Below are 27,326 nucleotides of genomic sequence, written 5' to 3'. Positions count from 1 at the left end.
GATGGTCTGTCTGTATTTGTGTGTCTGTGTATATCTGGGCATCTGAATAAGCCAACAAGCTCCTGCAAAGAATAGCAATGCAGCTTTGGTCCATGCTGTGCTTTGTTGTAATGAACATCATCCATGAAATTCAGCATCATCCATGCTTTTCTTATTACTAATTTTCTAATGGGCCAGCATTCCAGGCTCCAGGAGGCGAATTCACCCACAGGAACAAGCAGACACATATATATGCACACCCGCACAAACATGCTGTGAGAGAGACAGAGAAATCTCTTCCAGTTCACTTCTTTAATGGCTGATTTTTACGAGGGGATAAGAGGACGGAGAGTGTGAATGAGTGAACGAGGAGAACAAGTATTGGAGAAGGCTGCAGGTGCTACAGGCAGCTGGCTTTTTTTTTTTTTTTTTTTTTTAAACCCATCAGGAGGCAGCAAGTGTGGAGAGAAACACAGAAGGGAAGAGACTGTGGGAAATCAAGGAGGCGGCACGAAAAGTATGAGGAAACAAAGTAGACGGAGTGAGGAGCATGAAGGCAGGAAGTGAAGAGAGATTAAGGTGGGGCTGATGAGGGAGCGTGAGGGACAGGAGAGGAGAAGGGATGACAGACAGGGGGAAACAGAGTGGGATGAAAAGCACAGGGAGTGAGAGGTTGAAATGAGCCAGACACTTCAGACATCACCAGACATCACCAGCTCCAACACCACATGGCCACAGCTGTGAGAGCAGGTAGACTGCCTTTTACCACAGGAAAGAAACCTTACATCCCCAAACCCAGCTCCAGGAAAAGAGGGAGCTCAGTAAATCAGAGGATATTCTCCTCATACCGCTGAAGAAAAACACACACACTCCTGTGTATATGTGTGTGCTGTTACAACCACTATGCTACACAACCCAACCGTTGCCGTTGTGTGAAAAATTACTTTGGAAACTGGGATTTTCTTTCTTAACAGTGACAAAGGTTAGGTGTCATGATATAGCTGCCAGTAAACACAGCATTACCAGCTGGACCTCAGGGAAGAGGAAATTATCAACCAAAGAGGCCAAAAAGCATCAACTACAAGGCAGCTATCTGAATTTCTTCAGTCTATCAAGGCTCAGACAAAGACATAACATGCCAGCACAAACAAAGAAACACACAAAACCAGTCCCTTCCATCACAACACAAAAAGTACAGGAAGTGTGTTTCTTTGACTTCCAGCCAAGACAACAATCAATCACATGCCTCATAGCCGATATCAATGTCCCATGAAAAGCAAACAGCAAAAACTTAAATATGCTTATTTTAGCAAGACAAGTTTCCTGTGAGTATAATGGAGAAAGACAACTTCTTCAAACATTAGACTTCCAGAACATCCACAATATTTCTCTTAAACTAATTCCTATTTTTCCTGTTCAGTTTGAAAGCCACATTTGTAGCCTCACAAGTTAATTAAATGTAAATTTATTAGACCATTAGTAGAAAGAATTTATTTCTCATCCATGTATAATTACATAAAAACGATCAAGCATTTGCGTCGCAGTCTCCTTTTGTCTCGGGTATTCTATGTCTACAAACATTTGAGATGTTCACTGGCTGCTGGGCCAAAGAATTGCATTTATTTATTCAATTATTTATTTATTCATTCATTCATGCAAAGCCTGCAGTACTGTAAAGCTGTGTTTTCCCATTTAAATATTTTTTCCCCTAGAATCATAATGAACCATCTGCTTCCTTTTAGCCTGTCAGGATCACTCTTCAAATACTGAAGCAGCATTTTTAAGTTTTTTTTTTAAGGCTTCTAATGTAAGCCTTCACCCTAGTCTGATTTATTATTTAAACAATGTATCAGAAAGATTGTGAGACTAAACAAAAATGTACCAGGCTGCCAGTAGGTTGGGTGGTGGCTCTCTCTACCTTTTCACTGGCAGAGAAGACAGAGAGTTGAAATATCAGTTAACTAGAAATGAATTTATGTGCATATTTCAACGCAGACCAGAACTCAACACCACTGAACTCGCTATTAATTCATCATATCTGCACATCCTGTTGTGTTTTTTTAGCTTCTGTGTCTATCACATGACTATCCGGAGGGAGGAAGAACTCCTGCATACACTCCTTCATCACTTTGTCTAGAGTACAATAGGTCACATATCATTGCATGCCTAGACACACAAACACAGAAAACACCCCATTGTGTTCATTACCCCAAAACACATGGTTGTCCCTAGGGAGCGCTCTGTTATGATTTCCGCTGTAGGGGATCATAACGAAACACGCACATGCACACAGACACACACAAGGGCCTTCTGCTGTGCAGGCCCATAAAGGAACACATGGGTCTTTAGTGGCCCCTGCACCTGTCATTGTGTTTACATTCATCTCTGAAAGCGGGGACAGGGGACCAGTTGTGGGAGTAAATAAGTGTAGTGGGAAGCAGAGGGATACGAGGAATGAGCCGGCTGAGTGGTAAACAGGTCACTCGCAATGGGTGGAGGAAAGTTTGTATGTTTGGGTAGGGGAAGGAAGGGCACTGAGGTGCTGAGTAAGCAGGTCTCTGTTGTCTCATTCGGGAGACAAGTGTCATCATCATTGAGCTCCTTTCCACACCTCAAGTAGAAACTCGCTCCCTGTGCGTCTTTCTCTGCTCACCATCCTGTCGAGTTATTTTGATCCTTTGCAGTGACAATTAGTGAAAAATCAAATAATGCAAATTTGTTTTTCAGTTTTGCAAATAAACAGTACATTTGCACCAAGTTGAGATTCGTCTAAAAAGACTCAGCCAGTTTCTGCTCTCTATCACCACCATCATGTCATTTGAGTTTTTAACTGCACCGCTAGTTTTAGTTTAAGATTTGTATGATGTCAGTGTATTGTTTTTTGCCTACAAATTCCAACATTTCATTCTTTCCAGAACACAATAGAAAGAATCTGTAGTCTTCCTTCAATAACCTGCAGTGGCCAACAGGGAACAGCAGTTGCATTCCAGCATGTATAGCTGGCTGCCCAATGAAAAAAAATGAAAAACCAAGGTTAAATGCTGGCTAAAATAAAATTCTCATCTTTTCTTTTTTTTTTTTTTTGAGTATCTCTCAATGAGATATGTGATGTCCCATCCCCATCCGCTAGGGTGGCTCTGGTTTAAGTCATCCCTCACCTTGCTCAAAAACGGAGGAGCTGCAGAAAAGCCCAGGACACTCATAAACATCAATAATGACCTAATTCAAGGAACTAGTGAGACCATGGATTGCTCCCTTATTAGCTATAATTCCACAACTGCTGTGACTTCTGGGTATTCAAGCCTGCATAACTAGTGAACGGTATTGTCATGATCCAAGCACTGTTTTTATGTTTTCATCTTCCCCAAGACAAGCAGGACCTCCAGTGATGTGATTTGTGGCACAAACAGTGGTTAACGGGTTCAAGACTCAGACCTCATAAACAGTGAGAGGGAAGTCCAGTGTGATGTTTTTGGATGCTTTGAAGCACTTACGTAAAAAACTTCACTGTTTTGTAACCTGGCATGACAAAAATGTGACCCCTCAGGTACAGTAAACTCAAGAAAAGCAAAACCAAGGCCCACCTTCAGACTCAGACAGAGCGAGTATGGAGTAAAAGACAAGGCAGGAATTTAGAAATGATTTGTGCATCAGTGTTTGGGCAGTACCTCCTCCCTGCGTTCAGATCCAGGTCTCTGTATGAACCATCGTATTTGGGCCTGTTGAGATTTGGGGATACACTCGAGGAAGGTGGAGTTGCTTTGCACCCCAAAGAGCACCCTCTCCTCCACCCGGCCCCCACCAAGACCTAAAGAAAACACGACTGTTATTGATCCAGAAGTCTTTGCTGTGGTTGAAAGAAAAAAACAAGATTTCTTACAAAAAGAACAAAGTCTACATACTGTCCTCTGTGTCCCAGCACTGACTTGCAGGGTCGCCATGTTTGATGTCCTGTCTCCTGGCTCGCCTGGAGAACACACACTTACATTAATCTTAACAAGGTCATCTGTACAGTATGACAATTAATAAATGCACACATTTAGATTTAAATTGAGTCAACAAAGAAGTAAATAAAAGGTGTATCTCTCAGACAGCTGTACATCTCAGACTGTACTGATGTTTACCTCTCTGTAAACATCAAATTTGCATGCACTAGAAAAAACAGGAATGCTACAGTGAGCATGTGAAGAAGTTGTCTGATTATTACCTCCAGCAACATTTTTTCAGAAACACTTAAAATGTGATTTAAGATGACCTCTGATTACTGATAACCCTCAGTGTCTGACACATGATTGACACTTGTAATCCTAAGAGAACTACAAAGCCTCTCAAATCCTTATTGAGACCTTGAATTTTTAAATAAACATCTGTTTATTTCAGCAAATCTTCAGCAGTCCAATGTGATTTTCTTCACATTAGTGCTGTGTCTCGTTTCGAGATGTTGATTTGGAAGTAAAAGTGAAATTACCCGACCTCATATGCAGATGGATTTGTTTTCCTACATAAATGTTACAGTAGAAATGGTTTAAAAAGTGTCTTCAGCCTCTAGCTTGGAGCTGGGCTCCTTCAGTTTGTATTGATTTCACCTCCTCCACCTCCTGTCAGTTCCGTGTGATGGGACATCTGTAGCCTACACTCATGCACTGTGAAGATCAGCTTTCAAAGAGCCCTGGAGACCAAATGCAGGGCCTCCACTATTCCACATACCATAACAGCATCCCCATTGGCCAGTAATATAGCAGTGTGATCCCTGACTGTAGGCTATATATTCTGTAGAGCCTAGATTCTTGCAAGCATGCAAACAAAAAAACACAGACACACATATTTTTACACCTCAAGGACTTGACTCTAGAGGTGTGGAATGACAGTAGCATTAATCAGCTGAGGAACATCTCTGATCAATAACTCAAATGGAATAATACCATCTGGCATGGAAAAAGTGCTGAAGAGGTGAGGAGAACCAAAATAGAAAACACATTTAGCAACAACTATGAACTCCTTCTGACAGGCCCAGAATAAAGAACCAGCCTTGGGAACACAAACAAACACACACACACACACACACATCATGGAGAAGTAGGGCAACAAAGGGTCAGTTTAAAGCAGCTTATAGATGCACATTCATCTTTACTTTTATTGGATCACAAATATTTTCAGCTTTGTTGCTATAAACCACACCAGCCAACATCAAAAAACCTTTTAAAAATCACAGAGACATTAACGTGAACCAGCTCTGATCTCACTCTCTCTGAGAGTGAGTAAATTTAAAAGTAAGTTTTAAATGTGGTATTTGCAGTGTTGCTTTTGTGCTTACTCACAAAGGTGTGCATGTGTGCGTCCAGGTTACGAGTGATTATTTGATTTTGTAATTTCCCATAATGGTTCCCCTGATATGTGATGCAAATGTGTGTGAAAAGATTATTTTTCTTAACATTGTAACTGAGAGTGATTACTGCCTGATTCATGGTAAAGTGGGTGATGTGAAGTAGTGTACAGCTAAAATACTGCACAGTGGATGGGTATTATACATTTAAAAAGAAGAACTTACTAATTTAATGATTCATGATTTTAAATTATTGCATATATTATTATTAGTGTCACTTCTGTGTAACTTCAGAATTTCATTCAACTAAATAAAACATTTGCACTCAAGTTGCCTAATCTATCATTTTTTTCCACATTATTTTAAAGAGGAAGATTAAGAGGTTTGCATGGCTACCAAAATTAAACTTCTTCTAGGGACCATAAATAAATTATCATATATTTTATATTCCTTTAATAAAGGAAGACACAGTAAGAAGTGTTACATATGCACGGTACCTCTTAGATGCAGGGATGTATCGTGAGCATGTGTGTCCATCCCAGGCGCAGTAGGGGTCTCGTGCCAGGCAGCATTCAGCACAAGCTTGGCCATACAGGTGACATCTACTGAGTGAAACCTGTGCTAGCCCCTCGCTTGAACCCACATAGAGCTGTTGCTGTAGTGAAAAACACATACCACACTCTTCATAAATTCTTAAGATTTTTACAGTGACATGTAGTTCGTTTTTCCACTTATACATGGATTCTTCATTCAGTAAAATCTCCTCAGGTTTCCCATTGTGAAATTAAGCTCAAGGAGAACTGGCGGTCAAACCATTATAACAGTAAGACTCATTTAAAACATCAACAGAAACTTGAAACAAACCACAGACATTGAAGGATTTCACAGTGAGCAATTTTTACAAATGTGAAAAAGAATCTGCTCTGACTCGTCTGAACTTAGGGAGAACTCCCAAACCACCACTGAAAACACTTGCAAGCATGCACATACAGACACACACATACAGCTCAAACACTGCTGGAGATTAATGGAAGCTGTGATTGGGGTTGAAGTGTGTATTGACACCCCTGACCCTTAGATAATGAGGCGGAAGGGGGAGAGAGAGCTAGAAATAAATGGGCAAGGTTTAAGAGAGAGAGAGGAAAATGGGATACATGAATGATTTGAAGATTAAAAACAGTATGTCTCATATCAGGCATGTGCACACTAACGAATGCATGTGACACGAATAAAGGCAGAGAGCAGAGGAGATGGGCAGAAATAGCAGAGAGCACTGGAAGAAAGGGGATGAGAATGAGGCCGAACCTGTTTAGAAGACAGCTCCAGACTGAGGATGGTGGTGGGAACCTGCAAAAAGTTAAACAAACACACTTCACCAACTTTAACACCTCAGTAAACATACATAGCCGGAGCATTGTGTGAGTAAAAACAGCAGATGAGTTTGTTGATTAATAGCTCAGAAAAATCCATCAACAATGCAGGGTTTGTATATGAAAGGCGTGATGAATATTTCACTGTTTGATGAGTCAACTGTCCCACTGAGGACAAGTGAAAAGCAGCTGGCATCGTGTACCAAAGAGCGTCGCTCTCAGTAAATAAATGTGAGTGTGCTTGTGTGCCTTGTTATGCGGATTTGTGTGTGTAGCCGTGTTGTTCGCAAAACCTGGAAAACTTGAAGTTCTTCAAGCACCACTTCCTCTGTTGACCAGTTCTCCTGAGTGATGCTCACCACCTTCAGAACTGAGCCAGCATCTGTGACAGAATCAGACAGGAAGGTGGATAATGTGAAGCAGTCAGGTATGACTTCTGTTTTCATATCCACTGGTGATGAGTACCTCTAATCCATTCACTGACATCCCTCTCTCGGGAGCTAACAAAAGTTTGACACTCAACCAATTTAGACTTATACAGTACATGTTAAAATGTACAAGTGTGTCAGTGCTGAGACCTAAGAAAGTTTAGTGGATCCAAAAGAAACCTTACAGTTACCTATATTTCCAAAATCAAGACAATGGGAGCATCAGCAAAATCTGCTTGAGGCTGAGGACAGTTCATAGTGATCTAGTGTCCTCTGCTGGTCAGGTATAGGATTGCAAGAGATAGAGGTGTGTGCACGTGTGCGTGCATGTCTCACCTGTTCCCAGGAACATGACCTCATATTGTCCATCCTCTGCTAAAACCCTGTCCACCACAATCTGAGTCAAAGTGTAGTCCACGCGGACACGTGTGAACACAGGCCGGCCAGTCAGAGGGTAGACAGAGCGATACATCAGAGGGTGGAATCGGATGAAACTGACAACCTCGTCAGGGAAGTCTTTGGTGGTCTTGATCCTTGGATCATATGTCTTGCTGGGACACTGAAAGGCAGAAAGAAGAGGTTGATCTAATGCTAAATTTTTACAAGTCTGTTTTCTATGTCCCCATTTAGCAAGAACTGACTGGTCCTCTTCACTAATTTACAGGTAAACATCTCCCTCTGGTGGTCACATAAGAAACTGCAAGAGCCAGAGCACATCTGGAACATCTGTGAAAAAACTGATCCCTCTTTCTGTGTATACACCCCGACACACACAACCACACACACACACACACACACACAACCCTGATTAACTTTTTTCAACTAAATGAAACAAGAATCTGATTAAATGTCAAGTGCAGATGTGAGCATGCACACCCTACAGCATCTTGAACATTTCACCCTTGAATCTAATTAGGTCATCTTTATTATTTTGTAATTAGTAAGAAAGTTTAGTCATTAGTCATCTAATTTGTGAAAAAAAAAAATCTGTTGTTAGGAGTGATCATGTATGACACTTCTATTTGTCTCTGTACTCCTCAGTCAGCAACGCACCGTTCCAGGACGTGGATACGGTATCCTCCCTTCATATTCCACCCATCGGTGGTCAGGCCCCTCCTTGTGGGCGTAAGGTCCGTTAAACACGGCCCTGATGTCCGCCATGCTGTACACACACACTGCTGAGCCACGGAAAATGGAGCTGAGAAGGAAGAGGAAACCAGAGACTCTGTTAAACTACCCAAGGAGAGACCACAGCTAGTGTTGATAATGATGTGATGAACACTGAACTTACCTGGAGGTGGTGAAGACTGCATACACTATGGGGTTTTTAGGATCTCTGCTAGGGAGCAGAAAGATGTCCTCTAGAAGATAGAGACACAGCATTTGTTTTTATTGTCTTTGTGTGCACAGAAAAGATTTTGCTGTATCTCCATGTGTACTTATATTTGCAGGGAGCAGCCACTGCAGTCTAATACGGCCACTGAAAAGCTGCACTGCTGGTACATTTTCTAAAATGCACTCTGAACATTTCTGCATGATAAACCCCAGTTTGTTGGCCCACATTTCTTCTTCTTATTCCCTCAGTCACTTACGGAGCTCATCAAAGTGTGTGTCCACTCCGTCTGGTCCAGGGATAGAACACACAAGCCTGGCTTTGAGGAAGGTGGTCCATTTATTGGTCAAACTCCTCAGCCCACCCACATCATTCTGGAACACAACCACATACAAAACCATAGTCAGCATAGTGCAGCTGTCCACAGTGGCCAAAAGGCGACCGCGATAAAAAATAAAAAATTAAAAAAACACACCTCGTACTTAACCACAATGTGACTGTAATCTATCTAACAAACTTACACACAGAGTCCACACAATGAATCGCAGCCCCACTCCGATTTCCTGCACTAATTAGGAAAATAAACAGGTGAGCCACATGCCGCCTATATGGATCTGCTTATTTTACTAGCACAAAGAAGACCTTCTTGTTAGTGTAATGACAGTCAGGAGTAATTGAAAAGAGAGAGGAAAACATGAAAGGAGAAGAGAAACAAATGGAAGTGCCGGGAGAGAAGTGAGACTGCTGATTAATAATGCAGGTTTTATCTTAGCATATGAACCGGTGTTTAAAGTAGCCACCTTTGATTGAGCTATGGTAAGGGCGCTGAAGTGCACCTCTTTGTAATTCATAGAAAACTTAAGAGAACCTCCCCATTAAACTTGGCCGACGCACTAACCAAGTGGTATAGAAAAGACCGTTATGGTTCAACAGACACAAAAACACACTTGTGTTTAAGAGACCAGAAAAAATGTAAGCACTTAATGAGGATGTTTCACAATGGTGATAATCTTCAAAGAGGACTGAAGTGAAGTGCCCTTATTGCTTTTACATGCTGGGGAAAAAAAACACACTTACAGATAATGAAAGAGAAGGACAAATACAAAGACCAAAAGAGAGGGATACTGGAGAGAGAAGGAAAAAGAGAGAGAGGGCTGTAATCCAGAGGAATCTCCCTCCAGTCTGCCTTACAGCTTACTCCCAAGTCATAAACACGCTGAAAGCTTTTCTCTAAGAATGTAGCAATAGACCTCCGAATACAAATAGCAAACTGCTGTGTGGACTATTCCCATTTGTAATGACTAATGGTACACTCTGTTGTACACAAAAGAATCCCAATCATGAGTCTATCCTGCATCTGTCCTCAATCAGCTGTGCAGTGACCGTCCAAGCTTACAGTTGTTTTGACATGCTGTCAAATACAACTTAATGGGCACTGAAACATGATATGCTTCTCAAATGTCTTGCAGCATCTAAGAGCGGAACAGGGAGGACATTTGTATTGCCAGTCGCAGCTTGGCTATATGCTTCAAGCAATGGACCTGTGAATGATGAGTTCTTGCTCCAGCAAAGGCTGAAAGCTCTCAGTGTAAGGTGGATTGAACAAAACAATCTGTAATGTAAGGCCATACATGTGCAAGCATTATAATGCAAATTAAATCTCTCCAAAGCCAGACTATGTCTCTAAGACAGCTACAAAATAAATCTTTTTCCCGCTTTTAATAAGAATACATGCAAATCTTTTGCCGAGAGAATGATGACAATGAGATGGTGCAAAGATTTTTCAACTACGATCACGATCACGGGGACAATCTGGGCAGCAAAGCACAAAGGGGTTAAAAACATGATTTACTGCCCCTGACAGCAGCACCCTGCAACTCTTTCAGACAACTACAAAAGAAGAATTTATCAGCTAGTTCTCCTCCTGGAGGACATAAAACACTCCTGTAGTGGCTGACACAAAGATCCTTATCTAGTCAGATCACTGAAGGAGTTATGACTCCACCACAGACTGTAAGAGGTCTTGCACTCTTACTAATTTTCTCTACTAGTCCCACTACATCTCACCAACTTTAGCTCTCTCTTTCTCTCATTACCAACTAAGTCTCAACGTGCATGTCCAGTATCTTGGCTGGGGCTTTCTCTCTTCCGTCCCCCTCTCTCTCGCCTATCTTTCCAAGCACTGGTCATATCCCCACCTCCCCTCGTTTCCCCTGAATACCTCCCACTTTCCTCACCTCCACTGTGTAATATCTCACCTTGCACACACGAGCCACTCGGGACAGGATGCTCTTGTCGTTGCCTTCCCATGATACCTCCCGGAAGAAAAAATATATCTTATCATCATCTGGGTTGTAGGTGTCTGCGATGGGATGAGCAGATATAAACCTGGCCTCTGAATACACAGAGAAGACAAGAGAGAGATGGAGGACTGTTAAAATGTGTCAGGTAATGGCTTTGCCATGCTCTGCGGCCTCTAAGTGGCATTAAAACACACTTAGCATGTGTTTATTTACAACCTAGCTCTATTTCTACTGAGACGTCTGATTTATTACCCTTTCTATTTACTAAGCTAAAGCTTGGGCTGCACATAAATCTTCAACTTACTATACAGTTTGCTACATGGACTAATAAAGTGACATCCAGAATATTTAGGTCATTTTAAAAGCAGTTTTGTTTTTCATCCCTAGCTGGAACACCCAGGCTCAAACATCTACCCTCTGAGCAAGCTGTAAACACAACACTGAAATATTATCACCTTAATAAGTTGAACAGTTGCCCATTTACACATCGTGCAGACACAGAGCAACATTATCATTCATTTGGAGTTGTTTTTCTGCAAACCCAGTGAATGTGAGACAAATGGGAGCTGCAGAGTCGGGTGATAATTCTCTGTGAGTCACTCTAACAGACAGGTTTCATGTTCTTTCATGTCTTGTATATGAAAAAGTATCATATTTTATAAGGTAATAATATATTAGTATTTAAAATCTTAAAATAAAAATCATTAGTTTTTATGGCTGCCGCACAAATAATAACTAAATGTAATGCAGTAAACAGAAGAATGTTTGCCTCTGAAATGTATATGGACTGAATAGTTTATGATTTTGCACAGGGCATGAAAACTGTACATGATGTAGAAAATAGTAGTGGGTGGAAAGGAGACAGCAGCATGTTGACATCAGTGTCCTGAGTCAGGGGAACTGAGTCCAAAGGCTTAAGTGTTGCAGTGACATTACATCAACAATTAGCTCAACTCGTAGAAGCCGAGCCAACCACCAGAGGGTGATTCCCCTACTGGAACAACTTAATGTGCAACAGCTAGCACACTCCACAGAAGGTCATTGTTAGTCCTGCAGCAATGGAAAGATGTTCCACAGGCTCACATGAACAGAAACACTGCAAGAAATTATGTGCTCTCTCTCTCCATCTGATGCCCGGCGCCAACACACGCTGTATACAGTACACACACTGAGAGAGAGAGCCAGAGAGACGTAATTACTCCAAACATCTCTGACTGTGTGGTTGTGAAATGTGGAGACCATGTGTAAGGATTTAGATCCTGGTGACAACTGTTGATACACGACAACCCATCAGTTGCTGTAAAACACTCCAGACTGGAGGTGTATACAGAAAGAGAGAGGACTCCCTCCTCACTGATGACTGTGCACGCCTATGTGTGTGTGTGCGGATGTGTGTGTGTATGCGGTAGTGTGACTAAGAACGTGAACTTTGTGGCACACTGTAAATTCCCCTGTAGGTGTGGTCATATAAAAGTTCCAGCTAAATGAATAAGTGTGCTGTTTCCTCTCTGCTGGAATGCCAATAACCATCCTGAGGGCACAGAGAGGCTCTTTGTATCAGTAGAGAGGCTGGAAGTTTGGAGAAAAAGCAATAACAAGTTTTGAGTGCAATCGACATGTTAATGTGGATATGTGCAAGCATGTGTGTACCATTGATCCAGTAGTCTTCAGAGATGTCTGTGCGGATGTAGTGCTGGTCAGGTGGAGGGCCAAGGGAGCGTGTGAACGTTGTGTCTTTGCCCAAGAAGTCTGAAGATGTTCCCGCATACAGGTACTGATCTGGACCAATTACAGAGACGGGTCAATCAATTGTGACATCAAAATATTCAGTACATTATTGCACATGAAAAAATCAAATCACAGTTTAGTAGTAGTAGTAGTAGTAGTTTTATATTTTCAATGATTCTATTCAATATGTGCACCATAAAAGATATCATCAGATTTAACAATATTATTTAGCTTCTAGCAATTCACTGGCTTACCTCAGTGAACCCATAAAAAAAATTTAAAAAAACACAGACTGAGAAAGAGTTCAAGAAACAAACATATGAAAGAGATAAGGCTCAAAAACACATGTTGTTTACAACTCCCTGCCAAGTAACTTTGTCGCTGCCTGAGAAATGTGTGCTTGCCTCTTTATTGAGCAAAATAAGAAAATTGCTGGGAAAACTGATACAGTAATACAAATTTACTTCAACGACTGAGTGAAGACGTGACGAAGAAACATCATCTTTTCCTGGGGATACGGTGCTGTGCAGTATTAAAATTCTGGCACATGAGAGATAAGGCAGGCAGAGGACTACTAAAGTGTGTGATGGTTCATCTTACCTGTGAGGACTGAGGTGAATGGCTGCAACGGATCAAAAGGACACTTCAACCTGCCAGACTCCACCGTACCAGACAGCAGTTGGAACACACCATCCTGTGAGACCGAAAGGAAGATAGCATTGCATTTTCAGAACTTTGAATCCAAATCCTGAACTGCCAAAATTTATCTTGCTGAGATTCACACACTTCTATGTACTTTACCTCTCTGCGCCCAGTGATTTCAATGAAAGCGCAGTTGGGGTGGAAGGCTCCTGTCCCACAGGCATAGACATGTGTTCGGTTGTAGTTGTGGAGCACCCTGACAAAGTTAGCACACTCCAACTGCAACAAGAAGAGGCAGAAAAAGGGCAGGGTTGAACTGTAACACCCTATTGAACAGGTATACCACACAGCAGTGTACAGATCTTGAGCACTTACGTTTGAAGTTTTGCCCGCCAGCTTGCACATTTCAACTCTGTCCCGGGGAGCAGGCCAATATATCTAATGACAGATAAATAAAAAGAAAAATATTTCACATCTCATAATGTAGCCTTTAAACTCAGATCTCAAATCAGTCATCATACATTTATCTTCCATTTAGGTGCTACTATAATTCAAGATTTTAAAGCTAAGAGTTTTTTAAATCTACAAAGAACTTGGAAAATATATTTTACACTTTCATTATATCCCTACCAGACTATTGCAGTGCTCTGTATACAAGTTTAAACCAATGAAATTAACAACATACAGACTTCTCATAAGATCTGAAGGGACAGTAAATAATACTCCTGTTTTAGCAGATCTACATTGGCCATTTGTGCATTTTAGAGTCCTTTACTTGTAAGTTACATTATAATTAACACCTCCAGGTGCTGGTACAAGAGACATATAACATCCATGGTCCCTTCAGTGTACCCCACCAGGTTCACACATGTGTTATAACAGGCTTATGTGCTTAGCGTGTTACCTCGTCTAAACCCCACCAAGGAGAGCTATCGCCAACCTTACTCATGGTTCGACAGAGCCTCGATACGCATGCAAACACACCAGCGCAAATATTAAAACACCTCATGATTTCGAATCATCGCATGCCGGCAAGGAATTCATACATAAAACCAGTGAGACTGTGTGATGTTTTAACTGAGCACAGTGTTCGGCCTGTGTGAGGGCTGCGGCTGGTTTTGAAACCCAGCGCATGAAATGATCAGTGGCCTAGTTTTACCACAGCACATGGGGATATTTAAAGACTACGATGAAAAGTTTACAGGACAGCAGCTATCTCCTGAAAATCAAGGTAGAAACAACAGGAGTGCTTGCAAGCAAAATATTTTGCTGTGTTTTCGTGCCCTAAGGTCCTTTTCCAGGTACGCCACTTCATTTACTGATAAACGCCAAAGTTTGTATCTCTAGATCACATTCGCCGTCAAGGGCTGGTCCCAAAAGACTCAGAGACTTCTGGTGCCTATCTCCCATCAGTATCAATGACCAGAGAGGCAACACTCTGAGAGCACGACTAAGAGTTAAAACAACTAGATAAGGATCAAATAAACACACTGTCGTCCCACTTGTCATCAACCTCAGCTGCGTAAACACACACTCACATCTACAAACTATAACATATGGCATCCGTCCAAATGCATTTGTGTGTTTGTGTAAATGTGTAAGTGTGAGCGTGAGAGCGAGCGTGCGTGCTCTGTAAATGTGTATATACTTTGTGTGTGCAGTTGTGTCTATGGTGTGTGTGTGTGCCCTCCAACATCATGACCCTGACCTCACCAGACAGACAGTTTCAGACTGCTGCAGACTGAAAGGTGAGCTCTTCTCTTCAACACTAAGACACATGGCTGAGAGCATTCCAGCTCAGCAGCATGTTAATGCAAAAAATAATACTTTACATCATCCCCACTTAAATGAGACTCAATGGCTGTCTTGATAATAATAAGTTGTTCACTGCAAATAAAAGAGTTGTGTCTCAAGTAACTGCAAGCACAATTTTGCATGAGTTAGTTAGTGTGTGTGAAGGAGACACTCCATCTCCTGTTCAAACTTGAATTTCTTCCATCACTATCCCTCTGTCAGAGGGTGTGGGGACTCTTAAGACTGCTGTAAACACTTCCAGGCCTACCTAAACCACCTCACAAATGTAACATATGGTCTGAGAAGCTACAAAACCAAAAGCTGCTGTTTATTTGTTCCACTAGTTTTGGATCATTCTGTATGCTTCTACATATAATTTGCACATTCCTACTCAGTGCTCTCGCCAGTATCATGTACCTTTCTGGGGGCTCTGACCAGATTGTCAGGGTCAAGCAGGTAGATGTGATCCCTGGCTCCCAACAGAAGACGGCCTCTCTCTTCATCCAACAGCAGCGAGTGGGAGTGGAGGCCATCGGAGGGGCCCAAAAACAGAGATACACTGCCAGCTTGCAGCAGTTCTGGGCCAGAGAGAGACAGACACACATAGAAACAAAGAGATTGATAAATCCCTGCAATACAGTGTATGCACATGTCTTAAATGTAAAAATGCACCATCTAATATTGAACCACAGTGCGCTGAAAATATATTTCAGCAGGATTACTCTGTCAAGCTTAACTTATTCTCTGCACCGAAATCCCACAGACGAGCACTGGGTTTTCGTCTTCTGGGTTTTAAAACATGTCTTGGCTTGATTTGAGGCTGCCTAATCCTCTGTGGTTCAACACCTTAGCTACACATGCTGACAGAGAGGAGATACAGTAGTAAAGACTTCAACAACACATTACTTCAGTTATGCATACTGCTATCAGGGTATTTTCATAGCTACTTCATTAATCATGAGGGTATGTCTCAGTTTAAAACCAGCTGATGACAAGCAGATGGGGGTTTATTTATTCTTAAAACGATCTTTCCCTCTACCAATTCTTTCCTGATTAGACCTAATTTGCAGATGACTGAACATCCTCATAAACTGTGAGCTGTGGTTATAACATAGACCTGTCACAGGCAATATGAGCAGGTGTAATACCTGTTGCTCACACATTAGATGATGCTATGGTTTTCTGTAGACCTCTATGTGAGTTATAGTGGGAATACTTTAAATATACTGTATATAGGTTGTGTTTCAATTACTATTGGCTGGTCTTTGGACTCCCAGCTTCCACAGTCCACTATAAAGAGTTTTCTGGGAGATGAAAACTGACTGCATTCTCAGTGCAGTACTGTGTCCTTGATCTCCTTGATCTGAGGAAATCTCTTCTATCACCAGGCTCTTTTCATTGCGCCGGTATAGCAACATGCCTTGAATAAACACGGGCTCAACACGGGGGAGTCCTGTGGGAGTCACTCTGAAAGGATTGACATTGTGATTACCCTCTTGGTGTGAAGGACTGAAGAGGTTACCAACCTCCAATATTTGAACTTCTAGGACCCCCCCCCCCCCCCCCACACACACCATACAATCCTGCTTAATACCTCCTCCTATACACAGGCTCACACACACAGCATCCCCCACATGCTCATATCTTTCACCCCTACACACACATCATGGCCACAGCAGCAGACTAAACCTCACAGAGAGATTAGGCCTGCTAGCCCTTGGCTAACGCTAATCTGTTCTGTAAACACACAGCACTATGAGCACATTGAAAGAGAGCCTACTTAGCTTAGCGTAGTGCTCCACACCTTTCCCCAAAGAAGAGAGCCCTCAACAGCTCAGGATCAGCTCCTCTGCCTGTGGTTTAAGGAAGACATCACCAAGCTGGCTTTCTTCCAACAGGTTTAAGCTCTTCTGATAAACTACACCTAAGCTCTATAATACTATAACGCCTGATACTGTACACATGTAGACCACCTAACTTAACTCAACCTCAACCTCCTCATTGCCTTTAATCTAACAAGCTGAAATGAGAGCACTAACTGGGAAAGAAGCATTGCTGTAATGACTGTGTATATGCATTGGCCATGTGTGTTGGGGAAAACAGTCCCATCATTTTAGCACAATAATCATTAGAAGTAACCTGCTGATCATTAGAGCTGCACTGAAGCTAGCTGAAACAAGGCTGCTGTTTTCAAGCTGTATGATCACAGCCTCAGATTGCCATTAATATGCAGTGTAGGATGTTCTGTCCATGGTTTCAGAATACAGAGTAACATCACAGCCGGCAGTATCAGATGTTAGGTCAACAAGTAAGAAGTACTTTAATTCACTGAAATGTGTTTTGATTTGCCATTACTAAGTACATTTGCTGACTAAATAGAGGTTGTTTTTTGTTTGAAATGTTAAGAGAAAATTTTAAAATTGTTGTTCTACTGTGCTGCATATGAATAAACAGTGTAACTTTGTCCTGCTGCTCACACATTAAGAACAAAAGCGACAATCAGAATGTGAATCATATTAGAGATATTTTAATCATGACCAGATGATTTAACTTTTTCATTTGACAGGATGCCTTGTTTTCTGTCTGTGTTGTGGCTCTGGATGAAACTTAAACTTATACCTCAGGATGATTTCAGAGTTAGGGTCACAGGTTTAGAGTAGAAGGCAGTTGTTTGGAGGTGTTCACCCACTCAGGGATGATTTCACTTTGATCGTTTCACCCTTTGCCCATTGAAGCTGTGCTTTCACAGGAGGGTGATGCGATGTTTGAAGAGTGATTACTACTGGCTTGTGTTGCTTTTGAGCAGTGTGCACTGATGAGATGATGACAAGTTGTGTGCATGATGTGTGCACTGGGGTGGAGGTGATTTTGCTTTTGATGGATTCTTCTTTGCTTAAGTCGTTCTGACTGAAAGAGCCAAACATGGACATTGTTCTACTGTTGATACTCTGAGGTCCAAAGGAAACCACTGCATACTGTAGTCAGACGGCCTTTCCCTTGAATGAACAGTTTAGTCAGCCGTGCTCGCAGTCAATGCAGTGAAGCAAAGCCAAGACACACATTCTGTCAGAATATAAAAAAAAAATAGTTCTCTCAAATATCTAGACTCAATAAAATGCAATCATATCTGAAATAATGAACTTCTCTCTATTTTATCAATATCTTATATCTGGTTGGTTTGGAACAAACATGAAATAAAAAAACTGTGGAGCTAAATACGAGCCTAACTGCTGAGTAAACACTGTCCCTAGCAATCATTATTCCTGCAGATACTTACATATATTTATGTTGGACACTCAGGCCATACATGTGTGTCTATTTCCAGCCATACTGGGTTTGGAAGCCTTTGACCAACAGAGAGGTTTTGGAGGTCAAAGTCAGAGTGAGTTTACTTTTAGGTCACAGTGGGGATTCAATTTTATGGAGCAAGACTGAAGTTCATTTGTGTGGTTGGGTGCAGCGGATACATAGCATGAGGGATGGAGACTTTGAAGTAAAGTTTGCACTGGAGTTTAGAATGGGTTTTAAGGGGAGCAATAATTTAGCTTTCCCTCAGTGGCACAAAGCAAACATGGACACAGCGCACATTGCCGAGACTGACTAATATACACACAGCAGGTCAAACGACAGTCTCCCATGGAGCAGGAGCATCAACATGAAATGTATGTTCTGCATGTGACATAGACTTAGAATACAACAGTGTGTTTCATTAATAACAGACATTTGCCAATTTGTCGTCACTATCACAAATTCTCAAAATATAAACCTGACTTCAGGTTAATGTAATAAGGATTTATGTTGATGAGGGGATTAAGAGATTGCGTTCGTGTTTCACAAAACGTGGCCAGAAAACATTCTCATGCTCATAAAAAGTGACAAATAGGGAATTATGAAGTGGGCTAATGGATCAGTAAGTGGATCTTAAATCCCTCATTCCACTTGAACAGTGCGACTCAGTGTGCTAATATCTCTTTTCACTTTTCTTCTTGTCTGTGTGCATAAAGTCACATGAGAAGTGGGGCCAAACTGTTACCTAAAGAGGTAGACAAAGCTAAACATGGTCTTAGAAGATGCACATTGAATGGATGAAACTCTAATAGAAAAAAAGTCCTATAACACCAGCGAGGTGCATGTGCACTGATGATCCTCAACTTACCCAAACTTTATTTTGCTCTTAAAAAGATAAAAAGTGAAATAGTATCCAAGAATCAAAGTAAATGTAAATAAGTAATAACAATAAAATGAACAGACAAATCAACAACATTTCATTTCTTACCTCTGTGGCTGAGTTTGACCCTGGGGACACTCTGTTTGATGCTTGCTCCAAAAGGGAGGGTGGCCAAAAAAATCAATCCCACTAATGGGAGCACAGGATGGGATAGTACCTTAATCCTCTTCCTTTTGCCTCCATAATTACTGCCAGACATGCAGAACAGAGGCCCAACTTCATTCATACTCTGATTATCAGAGCCCTCTTTCTTCATGGTGTGTGGAGTGGTCTTGTTCCGTTTCCACTCTGTCCTTTTCTGCAACCCTGGAGGGAGACCGGTGTAGAGAGTCAAGCTAGGGAGGAGCAATCATAAGTGTGTGTGTGTGTGTGTGTGTGTGTGTGTGTGGGTGTGTGTGTGTGTGTGTGTGTGTGTGTGTGTGTGTGTAGTCTCATCTTAACTTCATGCAGGATATGTACACATGTTTCTGTTGTGACTATTCAGCTGTTTCACCATGGAGCCCTACAGGCATGTCCCTTCTCTTTACCCGTCCTACATCAGCTGTTGCCTGTCACTGGCTTCCCTTTTGTGTTGCCTTTAAATCTGTTTGCCCAAAACAAAGGTCAGGCTAACAAAACAGTCACATTCTGCTATCTTTCAGTTTCCCTCTCTCCTCTTTCTCCTTTTCACATGAATAACTCATTTCATTCTTCACCTAAATGATACTTGCCAATGGTTTTAGCACTGGCTGATGACCCTGTCAGTTCCTCCTTTATGTCCTGTAAAAAAATGGACCATGTCCTATCAGGGACTTCACAGTGCATTAAAGTGCACCATAGACATTAGTTCAGACTCTGTGAAGAGTGCGCTGTATGAGTGAACAGTCATGGGAACATTCACTGGCCTTTCTGTCACTAATAAGCAAGGAGAACCTGAGCGATGTTCAATAACTGAATATAGAGCAAACCAGGAACATTGCAGAAAATTGACCATTTTTTGTTTTTTGGTTATGTTTAGTAGGTAACTAGGAACATTTAATGACTGGAAACATGCAAATGATAAAATGTTTAAATCCCAGTTAAATTTAATCTGACAAATATCCAACTGGGACATTTGTTCATTTAAAAAAAAAAAAAAATGATGCTGATTTCCAATACCCTATAACTTACAGTGTGTATTGTAGGGCATGAAACTGACAATATCAGTTTGCAGAGAGGGTTTTATTTTCTTAAGTAACACTTATATATTAACACAGTATTACTATGGGTATTATCTGTATAACTTTGAATCAAAGATTATACACAATGTTTTCAAAGATACTTTGAAAAAACCATCAAATTAACAAAGAACCTGGACCCATCAATACACAATTACATACATATTAGTAATATATTTGAGGCACCTCAAGAAAAGTTGTGCATCATACCAAGTCGTTACTTGGCCTGCATTCCTGCACTGTCCACAGCCATCTAGCTACTATTTAACCAGACCATCAATGACAAAATTAATGAATGCATCAAAAGAATGCCTCTCCCCTCAGACCTTATTGCTACATCCCCCTCATTAATTTCCTTCCACCTCCGTCTCAGATAACACACATCAACTTGTCTTGTGACAACATAAACAATGTCAGCCTAAATTAATAGATGTTCTGTAGCAAACACACTCTCTCTGGAAGATTTAGACAAGAGAAGACACAATAACCATTCGGACAAAAGCAGCACCTAGGAAATTATATAAGGTGACATTGTGAGCATATACATTCATTCACGCCTATGCACACAGATCTGCGTTGCATGATAAAATTTACAATGGCATGTTGGCAGACAGATACAAGCTGTAAAAGTATTCATTTCATAAATCATTTCACTTCATTTATTTTTCCTGTCCAGTTTTGTCATCTGCTGTTTTAAACTTCAGGGAGAATCAGGGCAGAGTGGCACCCATCCAAGCACCCCATGGCTTTAAACTGGAGAGGATCAGACCCTGATAAACAGACTGCTGTTTATTTAAGATGACAAATTGAGGCACCTTCACACCTTCAGGGTTAGAAATACAGATATAGAGCCGTGTGTGATGGATGGGCATTCAGTAAAGAGAGGGAGACAGTGAGAAGGTTTCAGTGAAAGTGCCGGTGGTGGGGCCCGTCCTCCTAACAGTATCTTCAGGGGAGCAGTGACAAGATTTCACCCAAGTGAATAGCGTTCAAGTAATGTATTTCTCTTCACCGCTTGAGTACCAACATCCATCAGCGGTATAGGCCCTCTCTACGAGAATGGCCCCCAAACAAAAGAGAAAGCTCAAGTGCTGGAAGAGAAGCATTAAAAACTCTCCATCTGTTGAGAAAAGGATGACAACAGGAGCTTGACACACAGTATAGCAAAGAAAGACATAGTATATGCTGCCAGTCAGTCAAAAGTGCAGAAAGTGAGTGAATGATGGAGATGAAAAGAGAGATAGAGAAAAAAGAATGCGAGAGAGAGAGAGGTGAGGAAGAGGAGAAACACGCAGCTTGTGCCATGTGGGTTAAGCTAACACTCCTGGTTCCTGGCGGCAAAAGTCCCTGTTGTCTTTGGCAGCATGACCGGCACACGGTGCAGGGGGTGATGGGAAACAATCCTGATGGCGATGGTGACAGATTTAAAGCCTGAAGCCAGTATAGTGCTGCTGGTGCTCAACATCTTACAAGTGTCACCTCCTCGAATAAGGTGGCTTCTCCTGTTCGGCCTCATCATCAAACTAATACCGACTAGGCCTGTATGTGCCATCAAACAATCATCAAAAATGGCCCAAAATCCAGGCATTTGGATGCTATGTAAGAAATTAGCTGAAGTTAAATGAGAAAATATTCCCAGTAGAAGTTGTCAGCGGTCATGAGGAAGGAGCAGATGGTGGAGAAGTGCTCCGGCCAGGGTATTCTCACACTGAGACCACCCTCAGTGAGGCATTCAGCAACACCCAGGTGCTCTATAGAGTACACTATTATCAAACCCCTCCATCTCCACAACACAGACTGCATTAGCACAGCTATTTGTCTCTATTCCCTGACCACAGGCACTGACCTGGCATAACAACACAGGTAATTGTTTCTAAATCTCAAGACATTACTTGTTTTTCTTGGCACCGGTCAATCATCTTTTTTTTTTTTTTTGAGTTGCATTTAAGCAGGCATGTAACTCCCCTGTGAGTCTGTGTGAGTTCACGTCTCTTAGGGAAAATACCAGACTGCCACCAGGCCACACTGTTTGTGTTTTCACTAAACACAAACTATAAAGCACACATAAGGAGCATTAAATTTTAAAGTTTTTCTGCTAGCTATGACTCCAGTTATAGATGGCAGTAAAGAAAGAAACACAACACTGTCCAAATACAGACAAGTATCACTCTTACTCTTTATGTCTTGGCACTGTAATATACTGTATATTTTAGGAGAAGGATACATTTCTTCACTTTCTATAAGAAGCTAAATGATTTAAGTAAAATACCGCTGTCAGCTGAAGGTGCAGATGCTGTAGTAATATTGATCTGAGGGGTCCAACGTCTTCTAATGCCTGTCTAAACTATTTTGCCTCAATGATGTTAACACACAAAGATCTCACTGTGTTTTCACTGTGTTTTACTGTATGCTGAGAATGAGCTGTTGCCAGAAACAAGTAAATATGAAACGTATGAACTTTGTGGTGGTTTTTGGCAACTTTTATATTATCCCTTGCTCATTTTTCTGTAATTTGTTTACTCAAGTCATAAAGTAAACATCAAGACAGGAAACTGTTTTTCATTTTAGAATTCAACCACAAACATTACCACACCTTATCCGAGTGAAACACCCTATCTATCAGCACAACATGTTCATCTCTTGGGAAATTACATATCTCTCCAAAAAATGAATGCATAATAAATTGCCGAAATATCCCCTTACACATACAAAATTCAATCATCCTAACATGGCGATTGAGACAGAGATGGGCTTTGCAGTAAATTAACCCTAAATAATGAATGAATGAATAGCATAACACATGTTAGGCAAGGATATCTGATACCTCTCCATGGACTAGAACAGGGATCATTTGATCCCTTGCCATTAGGAAAGTCTGTATTTCCTGTAGCCATTTACCTTCTAATAAATCCAATAAATCAGATATTCACAAGCTATCTGATTTAAAAATGTCCCTCTCGCACCGTGGAGTGCTGACAGTTAACTCCACTGACCTACCAAATGAGTTTATGTGAGGATTTCTCAGAGCAAATATTCAGGCCCTGTTCTGATTCATGTAAACACATTCACAGCACTACACTGGACATGAAAATCACAATTCGCTTGAAACCTCTATGGATGAAATCAGTGAATGGTAATGCCCAGGCGAGAGGACATTCCAGAGGAATTCCTTCCGTTTTGGAAGAGTGTGTCTGTGGGGAAAAACCAAAGGAGATGGATAAAATTCCAACCCCGAGGTCCTGTCTGTCCACATTTTGTCCCTCCCCAAGCTGTTATCTGAAAGCAGTGGAAAGAGAATACTCTGTGCAACTGCTGGTATGGTAATCAAATACACCACAGCCAGATAATAGTGCTTGCGCTGCCTTTGTTAAGGACGCGCTTTATGTTCAATGTTGCGGTTTAATCTGTAAAGAAAAAAAGACAGCCCACAGCTCCTCAGCTAAGCCATATGCAACTGAGACAGTGCCAGCTCGGGTCTGCCGTCACACCAAGGGTGAATGGAAGGGTGGGAGAGTGGTGGGAAGTGATACTGGATCTGTGTTTTAGCTCTTCTGTATGGAGAAGATGGAAACAGAAAAAAGATGGGGTGGAAACAAAGACAACAGAGAGCAAACATGTAACCAATACGACACCATATACATAAACATGCTGATTGGTTTGTTGATAAGGGACAACAAAACAAGTAACTCTACACTTGACCAGGCATGCAACTCTGAATGTGTATGTGTCTGCATGCATGAACATATCTGTGTGTGTAAGCTAATACCATCCTAAAGAAGGCAGATGGAAGCAATAGAGCGTGAAAACAGTGACAGACAGTTGTAAGTGCTCTCACTTGCCTCCTGATGGCCTGAGGTTACAAGGGTACACCCATGTATGCTATGCAACAACTCCTCTCAAGAGCATTACTGTCCTCTACAAATGTGGGACATAAATCTATTGTTCTATCTCAACCCTGGAGAGGCTTTTGTTATGTGCTTATCTCCTGACAAGCCTCAATACAGTTCATTAAAGAGAGGGGAAACAGAGAGGCAACGGAGCTGCAGGGCAGGCAAACCCAGCCAGGCTGTCTGTCTGCAAGTCATTGGCACCTAGCCGCTGTAGACTCTCTAAACATACTAACATCACCACTGCAGTGAAGGTGCCTTAGCTTTTTGTCTGTCTCCACTGAAGAATTCTGGAAACATGACCATATAAGGCTACACCAGCGCGCAGAGTGGCTACAAGTATGTTTTAATAACACTTTCCACCCAAAACCTGTTGAGTTTTGAGAAAGCACACTTTCACTTTTTAGTTTTCATCACCGTCCAGGAAAAATCCTCAGCACGAACTGCATGACGCTATCACAGAGCGCAGGAATGGTGCTGTAGGCCATTCAAAACACAGCTGAATATTGATGATGTGATTTTTAGGGTAACGATGGATCAGTCCATGCACACTACACAGAACAGGAGTGAATTAGAGAACACAGAAGGCTTAGGGTTAACACAGCGTGGGTTTGAATTCATTGATATAGCACACCACACCAAAACCCTTCAATCAGTATGACATAACTTATTATTAAACCTACTTCCCCAATTATACCAGAGCTCTCACAAAGATGAAGCCAGGATACAGTTTCAGCCACAAAGTGTGTTGTCACCTTCAAAGCCCTCAGAGCTCACAGGCCGTGGTTTCAGCAGCAGTCCTCAGCCTGCCCCATCCCCAGGCGAGTAAACCTGTAGCTGCCTGTATATACAGCAGTCTGTATTTAGTAAGCCTGGCAGACATCCTCAGACTGACGTAACAACTGGACAGAGACTAAAGGAGAAAATCAGACACAATTTTCTGGGTTGTCTTTCTTTGGCCCAAAGCAGAAATCATTTATTTACCTGAGTCATGCTGATCGAAAAACCTTAAACACAGCCAGAGAAATCAATCTCCACACAAATGCAATGTCTCCCCCTCTCTGCCTTCCTTACACAGTTTCTCTGTCTCTCTAACAAAAAAAAAAAAAAAACAGCTCGACCCAAGGCTCCTTGTAGGGAGTTAGATAAACCTTTAGAAGCGCAGTAAGTGGAGAATGGGTCCTTGTGACTGTAAGATAAACAGGCAGGAGAAAGACGCCTGAATAACATGACTAGCCAACATGAATGTTTTTAATTCCTTTCTGCTCCACAGTAAACCACTGACATACAGTACAGGTACACACATTCAATGAGTAGCCGAAGTAAAGCAAATACACATTATACATTGTTGTAGTGTTTACTACAACGTGTTCAACCCATAATGTGAATATTCTGAATTAGTGCACATATTAACATTAAGTCTGAGGGTAATTAGAGCCCCCCGCATTCACCCTGTCCTCAAACACTGTCCCAACACCACCCAAAACTTCTGTCATTCAACCAACTCCTAATATTTGCCTGTACCACCACAGGTCCCTCAGTGGTTAAAAAATGAAATACTGATACATTAGTATAAGTCTGAAGAGCTAACTGCTTCAAATGAACAGACTAAACAAATACAAATCAATCCATTTCACATTAAGGAGCCTCTATTCTATTGCAATGCCTTCTACACATGACTGTTCACACAATTAAGGAACACATCACTGCTCTCTAGTGAACAGCATTTATTACCAAGAATGGTGATTCTGAAAAAGGAAGGCTTACATGCACCTTACTGGTTGATAAAATGACATCTCAGGCTAATCTTTTTTTTTTTTTTTTTTTCTAACCCCACTGTATAATCTGAAAATGTTTTCGCCACCGTGCCTAAAGCAAAGCTGTTTTCAGAATTTCTTAAAAAGATGACATTTAGGAAATCAGACATTTAGTGTGTAACTCTAGAGAAATGTGTACAAAGACATTGAGTCAAATCGACAAAGTGTTGTGTGTCAGAAACATTGTATCACATGAAGTCAGTGTAAACGACACAGTTAAAGGAAACGACAGCCTGCGCCAACAGAACTTCTCTAGGCAATCCAGTGTCTACTTTAATACTAACTCCTGTCATTACTTACACGCACACGGCAGCGGCTCAATGACACATTTTAATTCAAACCCCGCAGCAACACAGCCCTCGGGGTTTGAATACACCACACCTGACTAACATCATCATTGTTGTCGTTTGTTGTCGTTTTCCTCTTACCTGCGCGCTCAACTCCGTCCCCTCTCACATGCAACACATGCCCACTCCCACTCAAAGTTGCCCGACGCACGAAGAAACGCAGCTGAGAGTATGACATGTGCTCAGCGTCGCCCCGACCAACAGAAGAGTGGATGGATAAACTCAATACTTCCCCCAGATATTTCCACACCCCTTAAATGTTGTTAAACGCACACCAGCTCTCTTGAACTCTTAATGCACTGTGTGTGTGTGTGTGTGTGTGTGTGTGTGTGTGTGTGTGTGTGTGTGTGTTGGATGGCTGGTTATCCTGTGGCCGTTCGCCCCGGGAAAGATAGACGGTAAACTCCCAGTTCTTGTCGCGGCTCCTGGAGGGGTGGGGCCCTCAGCATCTGTATCGCTGCCAGCCAGGACTGAGTTGAGACCTTAATGGTAATTTCACGTCCTCATGTCTTAAAAAAAAAAAAAAAAGCAAAAGTAGATGGATGCATGTAGACTATTACAGCATCAAGGAGTACAGAAAACATTAATAAAGTGTTTCAAAATATTACCTCAAATCTGCAGCTGTAAATTTTGTTTAAAAGTTGTTATGAGTGGATTCTGGTCCAGAAGCTTGCAACACTTCTCCACGAGATTGAAAGGACCATTGGAGGCCTCTTCCTGATGACAGAGCTGTAACAGTGCCATGCAATCACAAGCTGGCACCTGAACAGTTGTTCTCATTAGTGGCGTATAACTTACCAATAAAACATCAGTAAATGAAAGTGGCACCAAAATATGACAGATACCACAACATACAATGAGCTCACTAGATTGATCACACAAAATGAATATGAATATTTTAACAGTGGGTGGAGAGCTAAACAGTTCTAATAAAAGGGAGTTACTCATATG

At 41.6% G+C, this 27,326-nt stretch overlaps 1 protein-coding gene across 2 annotated transcripts in view; it reads right to left on the bottom strand.

Annotated features, from left to right (window-relative positions):
- The window catches only part of sema3d (sema domain, immunoglobulin domain (Ig), short basic domain, secreted, (semaphorin) 3D), a 29,175-nt gene extending 2,416 nt beyond the window's left edge, over positions 1 to 26,759 (bottom strand). Inside the window, exons 1-17 of one of the 2 annotated variants that reach the window (XM_071500882.1) lie at positions 26,457 to 26,759; positions 19,177 to 19,434; positions 15,318 to 15,478; positions 13,482 to 13,544; positions 13,266 to 13,385; positions 13,065 to 13,158; positions 12,387 to 12,515; positions 10,692 to 10,828; positions 8,693 to 8,807; positions 8,392 to 8,461; positions 8,154 to 8,298; positions 7,437 to 7,659; positions 6,966 to 7,054; positions 6,608 to 6,649; positions 5,800 to 5,957; positions 3,882 to 3,946; positions 3,648 to 3,787 (exon numbers count right to left, since the gene is read on the bottom strand). In XM_071500882.1, coding sequence (XP_071356983.1) covers positions 3,648 to 3,787; positions 3,882 to 3,946; positions 5,800 to 5,957; positions 6,608 to 6,649; positions 6,966 to 7,054; positions 7,437 to 7,659; positions 8,154 to 8,298; positions 8,392 to 8,461; positions 8,693 to 8,807; positions 10,692 to 10,828; positions 12,387 to 12,515; positions 13,065 to 13,158; positions 13,266 to 13,385; positions 13,482 to 13,544; positions 15,318 to 15,478; positions 19,177 to 19,434; positions 26,457 to 26,553 — 2,106 coding nt within the window. In that variant the 5' untranslated portion in view covers positions 26,554 to 26,759. Of the gene's footprint in view, positions 1 to 3,647; positions 3,788 to 3,881; positions 3,947 to 5,799; positions 5,958 to 6,607; positions 6,650 to 6,965; positions 7,055 to 7,436; positions 7,660 to 8,153; positions 8,299 to 8,391; positions 8,462 to 8,692; positions 8,808 to 10,691; positions 10,829 to 12,386; positions 12,516 to 13,064; positions 13,159 to 13,265; positions 13,386 to 13,481; positions 13,545 to 15,317; positions 15,479 to 19,176; positions 19,435 to 25,195; positions 25,308 to 26,456 lie in introns of those variants that run through there. The other variant, XM_071500890.1, reaches the window with a different exon arrangement.
- Positions 26,760 to 27,326: the final 567 nt, after the last annotated feature.

The sequence above is a fragment of the Trachinotus anak genome, unplaced genomic scaffold (assembly GCF_046630095.1).
Source record: "Trachinotus anak isolate AG129_WGS33_773 ecotype Australia unplaced genomic scaffold, CSIRO_AGI_Tana_v1 ptg000002l, whole genome shotgun sequence".
In the NCBI taxonomy this organism is placed as follows: domain Eukaryota; kingdom Metazoa; phylum Chordata; class Actinopteri; order Carangiformes; family Carangidae; genus Trachinotus; species Trachinotus anak.
The sequence above is the reverse complement of the archived record's forward strand: the minus strand, read 5'-3'. Positions and strand labels throughout refer to the sequence as shown.